The sequence below is a fragment of the Hyperoodon ampullatus genome (assembly GCF_949752795.1).
Source record: "Hyperoodon ampullatus genome assembly, chromosome: 8".
NCBI lineage: Eukaryota > Metazoa > Chordata > Mammalia > Artiodactyla > Ziphiidae > Hyperoodon > Hyperoodon ampullatus.
The window spans coordinates 73,661,604-73,684,116 of NC_136921.1; the positions used below are offsets into that span (position 1 = coordinate 73,661,604).

At 36.1% G+C, this 22,513-nt stretch overlaps 1 protein-coding gene across 3 annotated transcripts in view; it reads right to left on the reverse strand.

Moving 5' to 3' along the window:
* Positions 1 to 22,513, reverse strand: part of ACVR1C (activin A receptor type 1C) — a gene marked incomplete at both ends in the record, with an annotated part of 87,021 nt that overhangs the window by 18,175 nt on the left and 46,333 nt on the right. For all 3 annotated transcript variants that reach the window (XM_079709747.1, XM_079709746.1, XM_079709745.1), the window contains one exon: positions 21,226 to 21,456. In XM_079709747.1, the coding sequence (XP_079565873.1) occupies positions 21,226 to 21,456 (231 nt within the window). The remainder of the gene's footprint in view (positions 1 to 21,225; positions 21,457 to 22,513) is intronic.

The following is a 22,513-nucleotide window of genomic DNA, read 5'->3' on the forward strand; positions in this document are numbered from 1 at the left end:
CTATAATGTGCAGCTACACAGTATGCACTCATGTTAGTTGGTGAAGACTCTATGATAAAAGCAAAGGCAGGGAAAGGGAGTTGAGGTGAGGATGCAGTTGCAGTTCTGTTCTGCTAGGTGACAATGGAAGATAGAATTAGGATCATGGAAAGCACTAGCACCTGCGATCCTTTTTAAAACCTCCAAACCATTTGACATTTTATTACTATTTTCTCCCCATTTTTCAGCAATTCATCCTTAAGGCACATTCATTCTTTTAGCCACAGATAATTACTGAGCTCTTGCAATATGCTGCCACTATTCCAGGTGATGGAGATATAGCAGTGAGTGAGAGAGCCCAAATCCTTGCTCTGTGGTGCTTATGTTCTCATACAACCACAGATGGGTATGTAATACAAAAGCAAGAGATCATAAGTGCTATGAAGAAAAAGAAAGCAGAACAAAGAGACAAAGTGATGGTGGGACACTACTTTAGAGAGACTGGTCACAGAAGGCCACTCTGAGGAGGGGGCAGGGAGCTACAAGAGAATTATCTCAGGGAAGCATGTTCCCAGCAGAAGGAAAGCAAGCGCAAGGTGCCCTGAGGTGGAGAACTTCTTGGAGTGTTCAGGAACAATCTTTGCCTCAAGTGCAGTAAATGAGGAGAAAGGTAGAAGGAAATGGGGTCAGGGAGGTCAAAAAGAAAAAGATCATGTGGGGTCTTGAAGGCTAAAAGGACTGTGAATTGTATTCCAAGTGGAAGCTGGCACAGGGTTCTGAACAGACAAAAGATAGGATCTAACTTATATCTTGAGTGACCGTGGTGTGAACAGACACTAGGGGCACAAAGTAAAAGCTAAGAAACCAATTACAATGTATCTGGTATTTTCACGGTAAGCATTTTTGCCGCAAACATTTTTGCTGAATAACTACTTGGCCATAAGGCAATACTGCTGTAAAAGATAAAATAACAAAAAATAAAGGTGACATTAAAAAGAAAACAATGAAATGGTGAAAAATGAATAACAAAATTTTAAAAACTTTATAGTGAAATACAAAATATTTGAATACATTTAAAATGTGTAAGAGATTCATGGTGATACTGCATAAATAACTAATTTTATTTAATGAGTTGTACCTAAGCACTTGTCTTCCAAGTCTTTCATTCATAGTATTTTATACCTTTTTTTTTTGCTTGTTGATTCATCTCCTCATTCAGCATCACACATTTTTGCTAAAATTTATTCCTTAATTAAGAGAGGTATCAGTTTCCAAATGCTAGGATGCATACTTGTAACTGAGCTTTGTATTGCTTTATGAAAGCCTCTATGCTGTTGTTTGTTCTTGGCAAATTGTCACACGTCTATTGATAGACATTCCAAAGTTGCATGGGAAATGTGGGTTCAACTCTGCACCTTCAAATCACCGAAGGATTTGCAAGCCAATATGTTATCATTTTCTAGTATCGTATGCAATCTTGCTTTACATTCTCTTATTTCACACTTCCAGTAATTTATTACCATCTTTTCTATCAAGTCGATATAATTGTTATCATCCAGTATTTTAAGATCGCCACACCTACTCATCACTGTAGAGACCATTATGAGGGCTAAGGTTTATCTAATATAAAAATAGGAGCAATCCATCAATGGAGAAATGACACCAAACTGTCAACCAGTTATTTCATCTTTCATGGCAAAATTACCTTATGGCCAATTAGTTATATGGCAAAAACTGTTTGCTGCAAAAATGTTTGCGGCGAGGATGTTTACCTGGAAAATACCTACAACCCAATTAGAAGCCTGATGCAATAATGCAGGCAGAGATGATGCTTTTGGCTGACAACTCTATCTAAAATAGTACTTCCTTCTCACTTCCCATTCACTCTCTATACCCTTGTCCTGTTTTATTTAACTTCCTGGATCTTATCACCACCTGGCACATCATAGATTCACTTATTTATTATCTGATTTCTTCCAAAAAACATATGCTAGTTCTTAATGAGAGGAAGAATTAAGTCACTCCTCAGACTTCCTTCTTGGTAATGACAACCCAGGAGAGCTTATTATACTAAATGTACTTGAATTTTACTTACAACATGTTAACCAGAATATGTGAACATAATTTGAAAACAAATATTATTTAATTCTAAAGGAAAAAGAATCAAATTCCTCAAAGATGTGTTCATAAAAGTTTCACTATAAGCCTAAAAATAGTAGTCTATCTACTACCAATGAGTAAAATATTTAAAACTGTTAAGTGAACTTTGGAAACAAACATATTTCATGCTCTTCTACTTTGTGAATTTTGGCAGATCACCAACTTTCCTTCTCCTGAGTGTTGCAGGATTCCTCTGAAATCTTTAGAAGTTGTACAGGTGCATATGAGGACAGCTTGGACTTGAGTGTTCTTAGGACAAGGTGATAAAAGAGATCTCAGACTTGACTTTGAATGAGAAATCATTAACCATGGAAGTTGCACTTCTGAAGTTTGCTGTTATAAAAAAGTTTTATAATCCACTTCATAATAATCTTTCAAATCTACATTTCAAGTTGCATCCATATTTTTATGTCCTCACAAAGGTATTCCAGGAATTCTAACAAAGCCACAGAATGTACTTAACCATTTGCAACTTATACAAACATGTACCTAAACATGTTTTTAAAAATAAAACTCCACTACTGGATACATTTATATGGCTAAATTTTATTTTGATACATGTTATTAGGAACTATCAATATAAACATTACTGTTAAAAAGCTTATTGATTGTCTTCATTTTAGTAAAGCTCTATTAAGCAGAGCTCAGATCATCACTATGGCAACCAATAAAGAGGCGAAAGGTCAGCAAGCCTGAAAATAGAATAATATCTATAAAAGTGCACTGCTCTGGTGATGGCTACTCCTCTCAGGGATGTTTATTACAGATGGGCGATGTTTCTACTTTTGTGAACAATTTACTGAAACGAGTTAGTAAGAAAAAAAGATGACTCGGCTAGAAAAAGGCTAGCAACACCATCCAGAAAGAGCTCCTTAAGCACTGAGCAATTTTTAAGGCAAACATTTGTAAAACTGTCTTCTAAACCAAATGTTGATTGTAATCTCTACAGGAGACAAATGAAGAAAACTGTTGTCTACACCCAATGGTCATGGTAGAAAAAGACAGTAGTGCAGTTAAGAATACATTTTAATAAGTTATCTTGGATGAAAATATTAATTTTTCTAACAGATTTTACATTCTTCTTCGTTTGTTTGTTTGTTTTGCGGTACGCGGGCCTCTCACTGTTGTGGCCTCTCCCGTTGCGGAGCACAGGCTCCGGACGCACAGGCTCAGCGGCCATGGCTCACGGGCCCAGCCGCTCCACGGCATGTGGGATCTTCCCGGACCGGGGCACGAACCCGTGTCCCCTGCATCGGCAGGTGGACTCTCAACCACTGTGCCACCAGGGAAGCCGCAGATTTTATATTCTTGATCGTAGGAGAACTCTTTTTTTAGTTTTTTGCTTTTTAAAATATTTTTTCCATTTCTATAATTTTATTTTTTTTATTTTTATTTTTTTGTCTGCATTGGGTCTTCATTGCTGTGTGCAGGCTTTCTCTAGTTGCAGCAAGCGGGGGCTACTCTTCGTTGTGGTGTACGGGCTTCTCATTGCAGTGGCTACTCTTGTTGCAGAGCAGGGCTCTAGGCATGCGGGTTTCAGTAGTTGCAGCATGTGGGCTCAGTAGTTGTGGCTCGCAGGCTCTAGAGCACAGGCTCAGTAGTTGTGGTGCACGGGCTTAGTTGCTCCGTGGCATGTGGGATCTTCCTGGACCAGGGATCAAACCCGTGTCCCCTACATTGGCAGGCAGATTCTTAACCACTGTACTGCCAGGGAAGTCCCAGGAGAACTTTTATTATTTGATAATTTCCAATTTTTGAGACCATGTCAACTGAGGTGATTTCTCCATGGAATAAGGAGCTCCATGGTGGCCTACGTTAATCCCAAAAGTGAGGTCTGGGAGTGCTGCATTGTTAACTCTAGTTATTTCACTCTCTAGTAAATTAAATAGAAGAGACTGGGAAAAAAGAGACAAGCACTAGCCCACATGGATGAGAGTCTAGCTTACAAAAGTCTCCCCTATGTAAGTTCTGCAGTCCATTAAACCAAGATGACGCAGGGGAAGGAGGTATTAACAAGCCAGGAAGAAGGGAATGTATGAGGTGGAAGATTCTGTGCAGCTGGAGGGAATCATACAAAAGGCAAAAGATTGTAAGAAGGTAAGAACAAAAAAAGGGAGAGGAAAAAAGAAGGAAGGAAGGAGGGAGGAAGGAAGGAAGAAAAAAGGAAAGAAAGGAGAAATTTTTTAAAATTATTTTTGTGAATTTGCAGCTTTCCCTAGAGACAGGAGTGGAACTGATGATTGTGAAAGCAGTGGTGGTTACTACTGCCCAAATAAAGTTCAGAACCAGTTTAGGTGCCTCAGCTTCTCCCAGGACAGTTTCTGTTACCTCCTCTCCACCTCCTATTTCTGGCTTTAGGGAGGCAAACTTCTCAAGATGAAAAGAAAAAGATGAGAAAATGTGGGCATGATCTCCATGTTTCTTCCCCTGCTGACCTTTTCTCTTTCTTTATTAAAAGTATGAAAAATTATTGATGTTTATGAGATTTATATGACCTTCATATTAATTAATTTCTATTTCTTTAGTATATGCTACTAGGAGGAGATGCCTTAGAACTGAGGAGAGATGTGGACTTGATCAGTGGCTTCAAATAACACAAAAATCCTGTAGTATATTTGTGTTCAACTTAAAGGTATATTTCTTCACTGTATTTGAATGGCATTCAACTGACTAGAAACTGATATATTACAATGGAGCGATGTACAGAAAATAAGGATATAGTGACTGAAAAGATATATACTGGCTGGACAGCTGTTTAAAAACAAATCTGAGCAAAGAAAACAGAGGTCTTCATCCAGATGAAGTGAATTTTTATGAACCATTTCAAGGTTAGTGCTTCCTTCCCAAAAGTTGCTATAGCAAGTAGCTACATAAATTTAAGAGGGTCCAAAGCACCCCTAAAGAAACCACAAACTAATTTAGCATTGAACCACTCTTAATCCTTTTATCAAAAGTTTTCCCCAAGTGAAAAGATGCTATTATTGCAAGGTTGAATCCATGAATGTATAAATATCAAGTCTTCAACTGCCTCCCTATCACCCGCCCGCCCCCCGCCCACCCCAGGAAAAGGGAAGCATTTGTTTCTCCAGCTTGTGGCTTTGAAATGTTCTCAGAATAAAGCAACCAAAAAGACAGTGTTGCTCGAGATGTTTTCTGATAGGTCTGTTTCTGTCCTGGCACCAGAAGAAATCCCACTAGGAACAACTGAATGACATGGTGATGTACAGTCCATCTACCTACCCTATAAACTTCTATGACCTCTGACTTCAGTTAAAGAACTTTTTGTTTAGTTCACAGGTTTCTGGGGGTAAAGTGTGGAAATAATACGTGCAGCTGAAACAGAAAAAAGAAATACATTACCTCTAAGATATTCAAAGCTACCTTGCTAATTAGCTCAACAGGAATGATTTCTTTTGTCAAAAAGAGTGACATGTTAAGCAATGAGAAATCTCCCAAATCTTCTCCTTTACCTGCCATTTCAAAGCACCCAGAAATATGGGTACCATTATCTCAAACATTTGCCTTATGGTAATGAAAATACATTTCTAATTGATTTCTTGTTGCTTTACTAAATTGGTTCAAATCCTGGAACCAAATGGGTTGGTGTGTATAATATTGCACTGAGAACAACTCTCTGGGATGGGGAGCAGAGAGTGGGGCACAGTCCACATCTTTGTGGAATTTAAAATCTACTAAGGGATACATGACCCATCTAGGGTACAATTCCAAAGCAATTTGGCTGGTAAAAATATGGAGAAAACTTTATGTAGGAGCGAGAGATGTGGCAGATAAGAAAAAGATCATGATGAAGAGTTCCATTCATGATGAATCAGTCTAGTATAAAGAATCTGTAACTAAAACTGTACATGTGTGAAGCACACACATGGGAAGTAGAACGGGTCCAAGGAGTTAAGTCACAAACGCAGTTTTATTTGTCTAACACTTCCATGTAATTCTTTACTTCTGATTACAGGGAGCCCTCCACCACCACCACCCCCAACGAGAGCTTGTCTTAGCCTCCTACTTCTTCACAGTGACCCTTATATTTATAAATGCCACCAGGAAAAATGCAGTTAGAAGTTAATTTGGTTAGATCCCTCCAACATGCTTCACTATAGGGGGAAGCAAATGGTCCCCCTTCTTCACAGAGTGAGAATAATCCTGTCAAACAGGTTGTTTCTGATCAACATGAACCTCAAGTACTGAACAATAGCAGAATATTTTCTAATCTAGAGATCCAACTGAGCCATGACAGTGACAGAAATAACATGAGAATTATTTCTGCCTTTTAACCATACCAGATGAGGTATTGATGGGCCATTCCATCATTCAGTGCTCAGTCTATAAATGGCTACTAGTATACAAGGTCTACATCTGGCCTGAGTTCATGCATGTGTAACAGGCAGAGAGCACCACACTTCAAAATATTTCCTGGGGGCTTCCCTGGTGGCGCAGTGGTTGAGAGTCCGCCTGCCGATGCAGGGGACGCGGGTTCGTGCCCCGGTCTGGGAAGATCCCACATGCCGCGGAGCGGCTGGGCCCGTGAGCCATGGCCGCTGAGCCTGTGCGTCCGGAGCCTGTGCTACGCAACGGGAGAGGCCACAACCGTGAGAGGCCTGCGTACCGAAAAAAAAAAAAAAAAAATATATATATATATATATATATATATATATATATATATATATATATATATATATATATATATATATATATATTTCCTGGCTAGTTCCCTTTGTGCTGCCAGTTTTCTGGGAGGAACACTGAGAAGTCTTAAACCTTCTTTTGTCCACCAGCACCTGAATTTAAAAATAACAATGATTTTATATATTAAGGAAATAAGAATGTTAGATTGAAGAGTATAATCTTTGGCATAAGGGGTAGGAAGAACTCTGACTCAAGCAGATGTGAGATTAATACAATGTAGGAAGAATTCAAATCGGCTTCACAGTTTTTCTTAAGTTTAGGGTATGCACCAGAGATCAGTTTCTTAATCTGTCATCAAAACACATATTCTTTTTTTTATTTATTTAATTTTTTATTTTATATTGGACTAGAGTTGATTTACCATGTTGTGTTAGTTTCAGGTGTACAGCAAAGTGATTTAGTTATACATACTCATATATCTATTTTTTTTCAGATTATTTTCCCATACAGGTTATAACAGAGTATTGAGTAGAGTTCCCTGTGCTATACAGTAGGTCCTTGTTGATTATCTATTTTATATATAGTAGTGTGTATTCTTGAATGATACATATCTATAAAGAAATTAGATAGAAATTACTCAAAGAATATTTTAATTTTTTTAAGCCAAACTTTTACTTAAGAAAAATGAAAGTTCCTTGGAAGAAGCACCCTATCTCATAGCTGAGGGCGCTGTTCAAAGAAGGCACTTAAAAATATTGGTGACAAAGAAAAGTTACACTTCTCTGTCCTAAAGTTCACGCTAGTAGAATTTCTCCCTCAGCTAACACATTCACACAAAGCAGCTTGTCCATTTGGAAAAGACTGACATGAGATAATGATATTTTGACCCAGTTCAACATCCTGTATATGATAATCACCTGAAAAATATTTGAGTAAACAGGTAATAGTATTTATGTGACTGAGAAGAGTAGGGCTTACATCGTGTAAAATCCTCAATTTAGAATTGGTTATAAATTTTATTTTCAATTTCCTATGAACCCCTATGAACAAAATTTCATAAGTAAAATCAGTGTACTTGTTCCTTGAGACAAGAAATGTTTCCTATATTAAACATTTAAAGTACAAGTTTGACTTTTTGTATGCTTATATTTCATAGACTTTTCAAAATGTAAAAATCATAGTATCTTTCAGCTTATGGGGAAAAAAAATCCCTGTCTGGCACACCTGTCAGGTGTGTGGGGAATCCTCAGAGAATGAGCTACAAATGGATTTGTTCATGTGGTGGCAGAACAATTCCACAAGGGGTCCCATGAGTATTTCTCAGCATGCTGATGTCACCTTACACTGCCTAGAGCAATGAATTTACATTTAAAATAGAAAACCATAAACGTTGAGACAACAATGGATTTTTAAAAGGGATTAAGATAGCAAGACTTTTCAGCTCCCCAAAGAATAATATTCACTACCTGAGTTTGCAAATTTTTATAATTATAGCATGCTTTAAAATGATTAATTTTGATAAATTCAATTCTAATGTTTTCACATTTTATCTTCCTTCAAATGTAATCCTTCAGTTTTCCTTAAAGTCTAATTTAGACATGTGCCTAACAATATGCATTGTTCATCTACCCTAGCTGATATAAATAATAAATTGTTCTTTGTTTCTTTACACAATTGAGAACAGGAAGGTGAAAATTGTACTGAGGTTAATTAGGAACGTACCCACATTTTAATGTTGTGCATGTATTTTCTTTATTGAAACTAATTATTTGAATTAGTCAAAAATACAATAGTATTAAAATAGTGTATTGAACTCCAAAAGGAAAAATCAGAAATTATTATTACACTTACCCTTTCAAGTACTGTATGTTTTGGTAGCAAAATGGAAACAAAGATACCCAGAACTTGAATGTTTTTGTTGAATACTCTATTTCCATATGAAGGGTGGTAATTAGTGCACGCATAAACTAAATAGCGGTTCATATAAAAATTAACCCTATATATAAGAGGCTTCTCTAGCCCAGGTTTCCTGACCTTATCCTCGATGAATTTTCATAGACAATTTTAGAATGTTCTTGATGCTATTTGACATCACCACTATTGCTCTGAGCATGTCTCTGATGTCACCTAGAGTCACCAGAAATCATTTGTTACAAATCACAATGCAACCCACTATGAAAGAAACAAGCAACAAAATGTGATTCCTTCACACAGGAAAGACATGTTTTAATAATAAGAAAGGAAAGTCAGACATAAAATTATATTAAACAGAATAACTCAGCTATATTAAAATAGAAAATATACTAAACTACTGAGAGTAGGAACTCTAGGCCAGTGGATATAAGTTCAATAGGTATTGAATGAGTGAATGAATGAACAAGGAAAGCTCATGCCCAATAAGGAAATCAGTCACTTCTGCTTCAGCCAACTTCAAGAATGCCAAATCTTCTGATTTTTTCAAGATAAGCCAGATGTCTGGATTTTTATACTGACTCAATGTTTAACATTATAAAGAAACTCACTTTTTTTCCCCAGAAACTATGTAGATCAAATGAAACCTGTCTGTGGGTCAGGTACAACCAATAAGCAGGTAGAACTCTCAATGACTTGTTTTGCTGTTTCTGTGTTCATTAGAATTAGATTTAGCTACTAATGACAGAGGAAACTATATAGAAGTTTCCTTTTCTCTTTCATGTAAAAGAAATTTGAAGATGGATAGTCCAATGTTAGCAGGTTGGCTCCATGTAGTTTTTGGTCGGGGTCCTTTCATCTCCCTTGTTTCCATCCCTATCATGTAGTCATTATCCTCATGGTCCAAGGCAGCTGCTAAACTCCATCCTTTACATCCAGGCAGCATGATGGAGGATGGCATATAAGGTGCCAGTTCTGTTTTAAATGAGTCTTCTCAGAAGTTCTCCAAAACACTGCCAGTCAACTCATTAGCCACAACTTACGCCACACCTATCAGTAAGAGTAGCTGAAAATACTGTCAGTTGGAGGGAGAGCCATACACCTAGCTAAGTCTAGGTTCTGCTACTAAATGGGTATTGGAGGAAACTAGATGTCTTTGAAACATTTATAGTCTTAGCAAACTTTGATCCAATAGATTTTTTCATTAGAAAGAGAACACATTTGCAACAAAACAAACAGTATAAAAATTTATAAAGAAAGAATTAAATAATGTCCTCAGCCGGTTAGCTCTCTGATATCAACTCCGGATGTTAAGAGAATGTGTAATTTTCATAAATTTACCCATATTCAAAAGTTACTTTGGGACTTCCCTGGCGGTCCAGCTGTTAAGACTGTGTTTCCAATGCAGGGGGTGCGGGTTCGATCTTTGGTTGGGGAGCTAAGATCCTTCGTGCCGCGCGGTGTGGCCAAAAAAAGTTACTTTGAAACTTGATGTTTTGTTTTCCTTTTGTTGTGAAATATAATAAATATACAGAAAAGTGCATACAACATATACACTGAGCATAAAAATAATTATAAACCCCCATGGATCACCAGCCCCCTTATCCCCTACCTGTTCCCCAACTCGGAGATACCCCACATGATCATATCCTTTCCCAACCTCCAGGGTAATCATTATCCTGATTTGGCAAATAATCATTTCTCTGTCCTTGTACTGTGCTTCCCAGAATCCCTTTTCCTGTATTGTTACAGGTTAAAGTTGGGATACTTACATATATGTTCATAAATGAGAATGGCTTGTAATTTCTTTTTTACATACTGTCTTTGTTGGCTTTTGATATCAAGGTTATGCATAAAAGGGGTTAAGGAGTGTTTCCTCTTTGTCCATGTTTTGGAAGAGTTGTGTAACAGTTACACAGTCATCTGTTCCTGGAAATTTAGCAGAATTTTGTGGTAGAACGTCTTGGGCTTTGAAATTTTCCTTACAGATATGTCATAAGACTATTATAATTTACATTATAACTTTCTAAAAATTAGGTTGCTCATAAATCATGTTGTTTCAACCTTATGTAGTCTCACTGGTTTTTTAAAAAAATCTACTTATTCTATCAATTACCAAGACAGTGGTGAATCTCCTTCTGAGATCATGGACTTCTTTATTTCTCCTTATAGATCTGTAAATATTTTTTTTTATTTATTTACATCTTTATTGGAGTATAATTGCTTTACAATGGTGTGTTAGTTTCTGCTTTATAACAAAGTGAATCAGTTATACATATACATATGTTCTATATCTCTTCTCTCTTGCATCTCCCTCCCTCCCACCCTCTCACCCTCCCTATTTTTTTCTTTATTTTTGAGGCCATATTCTTTTTGGCTGTTTTGGGTTTTTATTGCTGCACACGGGCTTTCTCTAGTTGCGGCGAGTGCGGACTACTATTCCTCGCGGTGCGCAGGCTTCTCATTGTGGTGGCTTCACTTGTTGCAGAGCACGAGCTCTAGGCACGTGGGCTTCAGTAGTTGCAGCATGCAGGCTCAGTAGTTGTGGCATGCGGGCCCTAGATCATGCGGGCTTTAGTAGTTGCGGCACATGGGCTCAGTAGTTGTGGCTCACAGGCTCTAGAGCGCAGGTTCAGTAGCTGTGGTGCACGGGCTTAGTTGCTCTGCAGCATGTGGGGTCTTCCTGGACCAGGGATCAAACCTGTGTCCCCTGCATTGGCAGGTGTATTTTTAACCACCATGCCACTAGGAAAGTCTGAGACCATATTCTTATGTACACAGAAATTTAAATTTATTAAGAATCCCTGGTAGGGACTTTCCCTGGTGGTCCAGTGGTAAAGAATCTGCCTTGCAATGCAGGGGACACAGGTTTGATCCCTGGTGAGGGAACTAAGATCCCACATGCTGCGGGGCAACTAAGCCCACGTGCCCCAACTACTGAGCTCGCGCACCTCAACTAGAGAGCCTGCATGCCGCAAACTACAGAGCCCACACACTCTGGGACCCTTGCACCACGGAGCCCATGTGCCACAACTAGAGAAGAGAAAACGTGCATGCCACAACTAGAGAGAAGCCTGTGTGCCACAGTGAGGAGCCCACGCACCACAACGAAAGATCCTGTATGCCTCAGTGAAGATCCTGTGTACCACAACTAAGACCCGATGCAGCCAAAAATAAATTAAAAGAAAAGAATCCCTGGTAAATTGAAACTTTAATCATTAAAAAGTGAACTTTTTAACTCTAGTAATTTTTTTTTCATTGAAGTTAATTTTGCCTGCTAGTAATATGTCAACATTTTTATTAGTGTAATATATGCATGGTATATGTAAAAGCACATATCAAACCTGCTTATACTTTCCTCATTTGTCACCCTCTCTTCCATATTTTCCATTATGTATTTTCTTTATTACTGAATACAAAATAGTTTCTTCGGCCCGTATTTCAGATCCCTAATTCTCTCTTCAGTTGTTGTTAATCAAATTGTTATTAAACCTATACATTAAGTTTCTAATTTTTGTTATTGTATCTTTAATTTTAAAAAGTTTTCTTCAATATTGTTCAAATCTGCTAGGTCATTTTTTTATAATTTCCTATTCTCTAACAAATGTTTTCAAATTCACCTTTTGTTTTTTTAAACAGAGAATAGCTACTCTATAATTATTGTCTGATAATTCCAATATATGAAACTTTGTGCTCTCTTCTATTGGCTGATGCTCATGCTGCTTTGAACCTCTGTAAGCTTGGAGTGCTTGTTCTTCATTATGTACTTCTCATGTCCTTGAAAAAGCGTTTGTTGTGTCTCTTTGAGACCTAATATTAAAGTGCCTTTCTCCAGAGAGTTTGAACTTTCTTCTGGCAGGCAACTGGGGACACTATTAGTCTGGGTATACTTTTTAAAAGTTTTTCTTCTGGAAAGTACCACTTAGACAATGGAAACTCAGGTTTGAAATCCATGTGATGGCTATGCTATGTCCACAGCTTCTCAAGAATTAGGTTTTTGGTTTGTTTTAAAGTTGTTGCTTTTCATTATTTCTTTTTTTCCCCTGCTCTGCTTAGTAATAAACCCAAGCCTCCTCCCTGGGGTTAGAAGGAGATGTATTTACATCTGGTTTAAACTTGCAATAAGGAAAGAGACCTTTGATAATTCTGCTAAACATGGCAGTTTCTATTTGATGACCCAATCTGAGCAAATCATGTTTTTTTAATTTTGTCTTCCCTGAATCTTGAGATTGCTAATAGCAAAACCCAACATTTCCCTTGTTAGAAAAAGCAGATACACATGAGGAAAAAAATGTACTAGATAAGAGTATCAGAAAGTTAGATAATAATGTCTTAAACAATAATGGTGTTCACCAATTCACATAAAAAGAAAACTGGAAATAGGCTGTTGACACTGTTGAGTCTCTTTGTTATCAAATCATAGAAAGAAACTACTTCCAGATTTCTTGTCATGCTGAGGCTATGAACTCCTTCACTGGTTAAGATATTATCTAAGTTTCTGATACTTTTAGTTGAGAACATCCTCCTTTACCTTTTACCAATCCAGTGGGTGGAAAATAATAGTATGTTGTTTTAATTTGCACCTCCCCAGCTATTAGTTTTGTTGAACATCTTTTCAATACTTGACCACTTTGAAGATTCTCTTCTGTAAAATTTCCATGTGTGTTTTTTGCCCATTTTTTCATTTAGCACCCCCTCTCCTTCTCTCTCTTTCCACTCTCTCCCTTGTCATGTACACAGGCATGTGCACATGCACACACACACAGACACAGAGGCTCTTTATCTTTTAAATAGTTATTTTTTTCCAGTCATATATGCTACAAATATCTCTATCCCATATTTCACTTATCTTGGTTTTATTTATGTTATCTTTTATTATTCATTTTTATTTTAGTTTGCTTGTAGTCAATTATATCTGTCTTTTCCTTTTACAGCAATTGGATTTCCTGTCTTACTTAAAAACAGCTTCCATACTGTAAAGTCATAAAAACCCTTTTTTTCCCTAAATTTTCCTCTGACATTTAACTTGTTTTATGTTTCACAATTAGATATTTAATCAAGCTGTAATTTATTTTTGTATATGGTATGACACTGTGGTACAGCCCTGTTTTCTTCCAGATGGATAGATAATTATGCCAGCATCATTTCAAAAATAAACCATCCTGGAGTTTCCACTTCTGCCAAGTTACACTTTAGATGTCCACAGAGCCCTTCTTAGTACAGCACACACAAAAATTCTGAATAAAATATAAATGAAAAACTCTTTTTTCTATTATATGATTAACCTGGTAGGAAAATTAATGAATTGCTCAGCAGCCAAAAATAAAATGCAAATCCAAGGAGGTATCTGAGCACTGGGACTGTCATTTACCCTGGAGGCATCTGCCAGTTCTTGGTAGTTAAGTGCTTAGTTTATCAGATTATATAACAAGATCAGGAAATAAAACATGGTTCCTGAAATTGTGAAAGGTCAGATCAGAGATCCTGGTATAAATCAGTCAAATATGAATGGCATTACATTGAAAATAAAACAAAATAGAAACTTTCTGCAGAGAGAGACAGGGTGTATATTCATCTATTTGTCTGTCTCAACCTTGACTTTGGGTAGAGCAAAAAAACCCCCCAAATCTCTCTGAGAGGTCCTCACCATAAGTGTGCATCCATATAGGCAGGCTTAGAGCCAGAATTCATGGTGTATGTTGGCCAAAAAAAACCTAATCAAAACACTGAATGGGTTGGAGTTGGTAGCACTTCCAGATACCTGACAGTAGCTAATATAAATCTCCTCTGGAGGAACATATTTTAAATACAGGCATCAAAAGTTTCCTCCAGATATGATTCTCAAAACATGAACTCACAATCAAAAATTACAAAACACGCAAGGAAAGTAGCCACCCAGAATATGAGTCAGCAGATTCAAACTCATAGAAGCTGTAGATATTATTAATTAATTATCAGAGACTCAAATATTAGAAAATATAGGGAAAACAGTTTAAGAAGCTTGAAGAATAGATACAAAAGGCCCAACTTACACAAAATCAGTAAAGAAACTGTGAGAACTTATTAGAGGGCTCACAGGCAGAACCCATTATAGGGACACACACCCCAAACATCTTTTGGAACATTTTCCAAAAGAATGGAACTTTTTCACTTATTATTTGTTTGTTTACCCTGAAAACAACCCCCCTCCCCATCCTCCACCCCAAAAGTATGCACTAATTTGGGTAAATAAGTCCTTTTTTATTGAAGTGGAAATGATCTTGAAGAGCTAAGAATACATCATTTATTTTTGAGGTGAATTTTTCCCACCAAAGTGGCTTCTCTCCTAATTTCAGAGGAAGCTGTGAGTGGTCAATCTGCATGAGTTACTGTGCAGGAAATTTACTGAAGCCTGAGAGTACTAGATCTAAAGTCACTGGAGTCAGGGCAAGACAAGTAGAATACAGAAAGGTGGGCAGATATTTTTGGAGTTTAAAAGAGCTATTTTTATCTGGTCTAAAAATAAACAGTAATAAGAAATTAGGTTACACTACATAAAATACATGTTCCTCTTGCTTAACTGATTTACATAGCCTATATTTAATTGTAATATTTAAATATTCAGTATGTTTGTATAATGAAAATAACAACATATTTACTATTAGAGACACGAGCTCCAAGCACTAGTCAAATACATGCCTGTTTTTGGAAATGGTTGTTGCCTTTCAAGTTTACTTAGAAAAAAGCCCTCTAAATATTTGTGATAATAGTTGAACTTGGAAGGTCACTCCAGTGACATCAAAGATATCTACTACAATAAGCTTCAGGGAAATGAGCAATTTTTCTAATGTTATATTTCTACTAAACTATAAAATTACTTCTATCAAAAAAATTAACTCCTGAAAATTAAACCCACATGCAATGTGAAACAAGGAAGTACTTTTTTTTAAGGGCAAGTGATCAAATTTAATGTGATCTAAGTCAAATCCTGCTTACAATGATCTGAATTAATTCAACTTTAATCCAATTTCGTATTATAAATGAATGGGTAAGAAGGTTTTAAAGGACCATTTAAAAGAAAAACATTGTAAATTAAAATAGTAACCAGATTCTTAATAGTTTGTTGAACTAGTTAATTAAAATAATAAATGTCCTTGCTGCATTTAAAATTACCACATTTTAAATATCAACTAAAACAGTCTCTCTTAAACTGTAAATATGTAAACAACTTATGGGGTCTGATCAGCATTTTTACTTAATGAAAGAGCACAGAGTACCTTGTACATTTTATGGGTAAGACTATTTTGTGAAATTCTTGTTTCAGATGTGTGTGCATGTGGGTTGGGGGAAATTATATAAAATGTGTTTCTTTCTGTGTGCCACAATGGAAAGCTGTAAGAAAGCTGCTAGTCTAAGGTTTTAAGAATTAGAATCAAACACTTAAGAGGATTTTTAGGAGGGCAAGAGTTTGTGCCTACAGATCTCCAGTTACTGAGTTACTAGGACACCATCAGGGAGAGGAAGGGGGGAGAAAAAAGTCACGAGATGTATTCAAGGTAGGAAGTTTGTCACAAAGAAACGAAGCAAGAGCCCAATCATCACAAACAGGACCTAAGGACAGAAAAGAGCCAGCTGAAATATGACAAGAGTGGGTTACTGTACCTACATGAAGTCAGTTATCCAGAAATGACACCACAGTCTGGGGTGATGAATGAAAGAGCCAAGACGCAAGGATCCACTTAGCTTCCAGCTGGAACTGAAAAGGGAAGTCCCAGAGTTTCTCCAACCTGTTCTGGTCATCTCCCAACCTTTTCTTCTACCATTTTACCCATGAATGTGATGCAGAGTATTAAGTACTATGGAAATATCACACTGTCTACTTTTCAGAGTGCTTTTATGTATTTCATATACATGTGATCACATTTGAAATGGATAAATTCCTACTAGGCAGAGCAGGGGATATCAATCACACTCACCTGATGACACAAAAACAGCAGAGTTCTTGGCACTGGCTGTATCACAGCCCAGCCTAGAGGTTCCCAACTCCTCTCCAACAGCTGCTGTTCCAAACACAGCTAATAACCATTCAGTGCTGCCTCACAGAGAGAACAACCTAACACAAGATGACTGCACATGCAATCCTACTCAATTCAATGTCAATTTACCACACCCATGTCACTAAAAGAAACAAATTTTTAGTTTATGTAAAGAAATTTTATATCAATTAAATGTCACATAGCATTTTTTGTAGACATATTAATTAACTGCCTAGATAATACATATCTTCCCTGTTATAAGTAAACTTTGAAAGCCAATTAAGACAATCCATTATATCAGTAGACTAAAGAAGAAAAGTCATGTTATAATATCAATAAATCCATGAAAATACTTGAAAAATGTTAATATTCATTCATGATTTTAAAAAAGACTTTCCCAAAACTAGCAATAAAAGCAAATTTCCTCAGTTGATAACAGGGATCTACAAAAAAACCTTCATACTTAATGGTAAAAGAGTGAGTGCACTCCTCCTAGAACCAGGAAAAAGGCAAGGATTTTTAACCACGTCTACTCACCATCATATTAGTATCCTAGCTAGTGCAAAAAAAAACAAGAAAAAGAAATAAAATGCATAGAGATCAGAATGGAAGATGTAAAACTGTCTGTACTCACAGATAAGATTATTCTGTATGTAGAAAATACCAAAGAATTTTTTAAAAAGCTATTAGAACTAATATGCTATTTTCACAAGCTTACAGGATATAAGGTCAATATACAAAATTAATTTTATTTTCATATACTGGCAGTTAACATTTAGAAATTGATATATTAAAATGGTAGATGCTACCATTTATAGTAGCATCTAAAAACATGCAATACTTAGGGATAAATTCAAGGAAATATGTATAAGACCTATTTTCTGATAGCTACAATACACTAAGAGTAACTGAAGAAAAACTAAATAAATGGAAAAACATACTATGTTCATGGATCAAAAGAGTTAATATTATTAACATGACTATTTTCTCCAAATAATCCATATTCAACTCAATCTAATAAAAATTTCATCATCATATTTTTGTGAAAATTGTCAAACTGATTCCAAAATTTAAATGGAAATTCAAAGGACTTAGAATAGCCAAATCAATTTTGAAAAAGAACAAAGTTGGAGGGGTCATACGACCTGATTTTAATACTTACTATAAGGCTACAATAATCAAGAAAGTTTGATAGTGACATAAGTATAGACATATAGAGGCCAGAAATATATCCACATATACATGGTCACTTTATTTTCATTCAAAGGGTCAAAGTAATCGAAAGGATAGATTTTTCCACAAATGATGCTGGGAACAACTTCATATACATGTGGAAAAAATAAAACTCCACCTAACCTCACATAATAACAAAAATTAAATTTAAATTGAACATAGACCTAAATGTAAAAGCTGAAATGTTAAAATTTCTACAAGAAAACATAAAAGAAAATATTTATGACCTTTGGATAGATAAAGACTTCCCAGGACATGAAATATGTGAACCATTAATAATTTTTAAAAAGATAAAATATACCTCATCAAATTTTGATCTTCTACTCTGCAAAAGACACCTTCAAGGAAGCAAAATGTCAATCCACAGAATGAGAGAAAATAGTTATAATATACATATCTGATAAAGGACTTGTATTCAGAATATATAAAGAACTCTTAAATTCAACCATAAGAAGATAACCCAATTTTTTTAATATGCAAAATATTTGACACTTTATAAAGAAAGAAACACAAATGTCCAATGTGCACAAGAAAAAATACTTTATCATCATTAGCATTAGGGAAATGCAAATTAAAACCACAATGAAATACCACTATATAATCACTTGAATGGCCAAAATTAAAAAGACTGATTACACCAAGTGCTGACAAAAATATGGATCAAATGGAACTATCATACATTTCTGTTGGGGATACAAAATGGTATAAGCAGTGTGAAAACTATTTGGGAGATTAGATTTATAAATTAAACGTATTGTTATTATTTGACCATTCAATTCCACTCTTAGGTATTTTCTCAAGAGAAAGGTAACATATCTCCAAAGACTTGTACTCAATTGTTCATCTCAGCTTTATTAGTAACAGCCCCCAAATGAAAACAACCTGAATACCCATTGTGGATGAAAGTGTAAAAAGAACAAAACATACAGTGGGATCCCAGCAGTAAAAATGAAACAAGCTGCTGATATACCCAACTTCATGAATAAATCTCAAAAACATGCTGAGTGAAAGAAGCCAAGTGCAAAATTATATCTTCCATAGGACTCCTTTTATGTGAAACTCCAGTAAAAATTAATCTACAGCTATTAGAAAGTAGATCAGTTTCCCGGCCCTGGTGAAAGTGGCGATTGACTGAGAACATTTTGAGGTAATGGAAATGTTGTGGCAGTTACATAAATGTATGTGTCAAGACACAACAAACTGTACACTTAAGATGTGTGCATTTCATTATATCTAAATTATATCTCAATAAAATTGATTTTTTTTTTTTTTTTTTTTTTTTTTGCTGTACGTGGGCCTCTCACTGTTGTGGCCTCTCCCATTGCGGAGCACAGGCTCCGGACGCGCAGGCTCAACGGCCATGGCTCACGGGCCCAACCGCTCCGCGGCACGTGGGATCTTCCCGGACCGGGGCACGAACCCGCGTCCCCTGCATCGGCAGGCGGACCCTCAACCACTGCGCCACCAGGGAAGCCCCAATAAAATTGATTTTTTAAAGAGAAAGTCTGGTTTCCAAGTGGACTTGAAGGTAGAACATAGGCATCTCAGTAGTTAGACAGAGTTTAGAGTTGGGCTGGGAAGGACCCACATCCTAGCTGCGCTAAGCACCTTTAATTTGCCCAACTGCGTGTGAACCATTTTGTCCTCCAAGACCTTTTGTTGCAGTCAAAGTACTGTCTTGTACCCATACTGACTGGCAGAACATGGTCTTATGGATAATTCTTTATTGAGAAGACACATTAAAGAGGTCATTGCCGCAGCCTAATATGGAGACTTTCCTTCCCCTCCTTAATCTTTTGGATCTTGGTCATGGGAAGACTAGCATCAAATATAGGGGACCTTCATTTTAGGGTTCTCTGGTCCACCAAAACCAGGGGAGAAGATATAAGGAAAGAAAAATTCTGGTATCAGAATAGATACCAGACCACTATCAAACCAAGGAGGTCTATGGAATCTGAGACAAAATAACTGTGGTCTAAAATCAAAGACTCCTAGTAGCTTTGGGGGATGAAATATGCCAAGTATGACTTCTGAGGTTGTAACACATAGGATAACGCTTCAGAGTAGTGTTTCGCAAAGAATGGGACAAGTATTAGGGGTGGTTCATGAAATGACTTTTAAGGGTTCTTGAGATTAATTGGAGTGGTAAACCAACATGATACTAAATAACATGGAATCACACAAGAATTTCTCCTCTAGTTCTCTTAGTTTTTCTGATTATGTATCAGAAGGACTCATTTCATGTTAGTATGTCTTTAATACCACTGTCTTCTCTTTTAAACAAAAAGAAAATACAAAATACCTAACTGTAATGCAGTCAATACATTGGTTTGTTTATTTACTTAGTTACCTTTTATTTATGGCAAGTAAATTGGTTTTTCACTTGTAGAAGTAATGTCAAGTTTTTGCATAAACGTTCTCCAGTAAAAAAGGGGGAGAACAGTTTAATTTATTAAAAATAATAATAATAATAGGTTAAAAATACTATATTAGAATATGGTGATATATGAACATCTGAGATTGGATAACAGTACATGTAAATGTTCATTTGTGAGGAAGAATATGTATTTGTGTATAGATATTAACATACAAAAAAACTCTACAAGCAGGATATTTTCATGTCATAAATTAGTTTTTAATTTGAATTACTTGCCTCTTACTAGCCCCCAAAATTTCAGACTCCAGATTATTGATAAAAGGCCAGATTAAGATTTTTGTACCTTGTAAATTAGGATAAAACTCCATGAAATTGGGGGAAAGGCAAGAATATATTTGCACAATAATGAAGGGTCAAATTCCATTCTATCTGTCTTTCTGTTAATGAGTGCTCTCACTTGAGTGTAGGCAAAGAAGATATGCAGAAGTTACCCATGAAAAAAAGATTCTGTCTCCATAAAAGTTGGCAATCTACTATTTTTGTTTTGCTCTTTTTTCTCTTCTTTTTTCTTGGTATACATTTAAATTTCTTTCCTTTAAGAGAATCCATAAAAATTTATATTTTACTTTAGGTTCATTAATTACTTCAAAAAATACAACTCATGTGTACAGATTTCTTCAAAATTGTTATGCTGTTGTCAATGTTTTGACAGTCTTGTGCAATTTTTTAAAAATCAACCTCAACTAGGCTCTAGAGATTTTTACCAAAAACAAAAAAAGGGAGAGAGACAACTGTAAAACAGACTTTCTTATTTAAAGAAACATAAAACAGTTTGATTTCTATCATGTGTATATAACTTTCCAAGAGTACAATTAAATTTGGCATGAACAAAGATAAACCCTTTACCTGTTGGAAGGTGCAGAGTTATGTTGTTGCAAAAATCTGTGAAGCAGCATTCCGTTTTGGTAACATTGTTGGAACTATGACAGAAGACTTGCGCATTTAATTCTGGGAGAGAGACACAGGACTTGATCACCTGTTCCTTTCCGTTGGTTAACATAACGGAAGCCCAACATGCTCCTTCTGTTTGGCAGGTAAAGTTTGAAGAGTCACACAAAAGACAAACACACTTCAAACCTGGAAAAGGTAAGGCAAAAAGCTTTAGGAAGCTATAATGCAAATTTATTTCATAATACTTGAATAGAGAAATTCAATCTTTATGAAGTTTGAGAGAGGGTTTAAATAGTACTAGATAGACACACATGCTAAAGCTGTTACTCCCTCTCTGCAACGTGTTTTATCAAAAGGGTTGCCCAATCATCATTTACTATTGCTTATATTTTTACAAGCAATTTCTTCAGTTGTTACTACATTTTGAAACAATTTTCTCATCCATGGTGTAAATCCCTCCTTTTTAAGCTCAACCAGCTCATTCCTAAATCAATAGCTCCTATGAAATGCTAGGATATAGTAACACAGCAACCTAGGGGCACTGTCCAGCATCACTTGTAGCACATAAGTGTTGTTACAGGAGCTAAGTAACTGAACAGTCCAGTGTATTCTGTTCATTTACAATTTCTCCTTTAAACTGTTAAGTGAATGTGCTAAACCCAAACCTAACCATAGATATTTAGAGCTTTAAAAAATAGTGTGACTCTTCACATTTATATTCTGTGATTCTTTAACATTATTGTATTGTCACAGTTACCTTTAAGGCATTGACGAGCCATTATACTTCCCCCTCTTCACTAAAGAATACATCTCAGAATGAGAGTCATTTGAACATAGACCATGACCTTCAGGCAATTTTCTTTAATGAACACATCTATTCAGTAGAGCAAAACACATCAATAGTAGAATTTAATATATTCGCATCAATAAAACTTTCAAAAATTAGACTTTGCTAAATTAATCTGTTTCCTTCTCAAGTTTTCTCAACATTCCCTACTTAATAAACACACACACACATATACACACACACCCCACGTTAACTCACATGTTCAAAGTGGTAGAGTACTTCTGTTCTGACGTTAAATATCTGTCATCATGTCAACCACTGGAATAGTCCAGTGATTGTGAGTAATTTATTCAAATTTTATTTAAATTATTTTTAAATAGAACAATGCTGAATAAGCCTTTTGTATCATTACTTTAATGAAGGTTTTGTTAAATCGTAACAGCACCCTGCAATTTC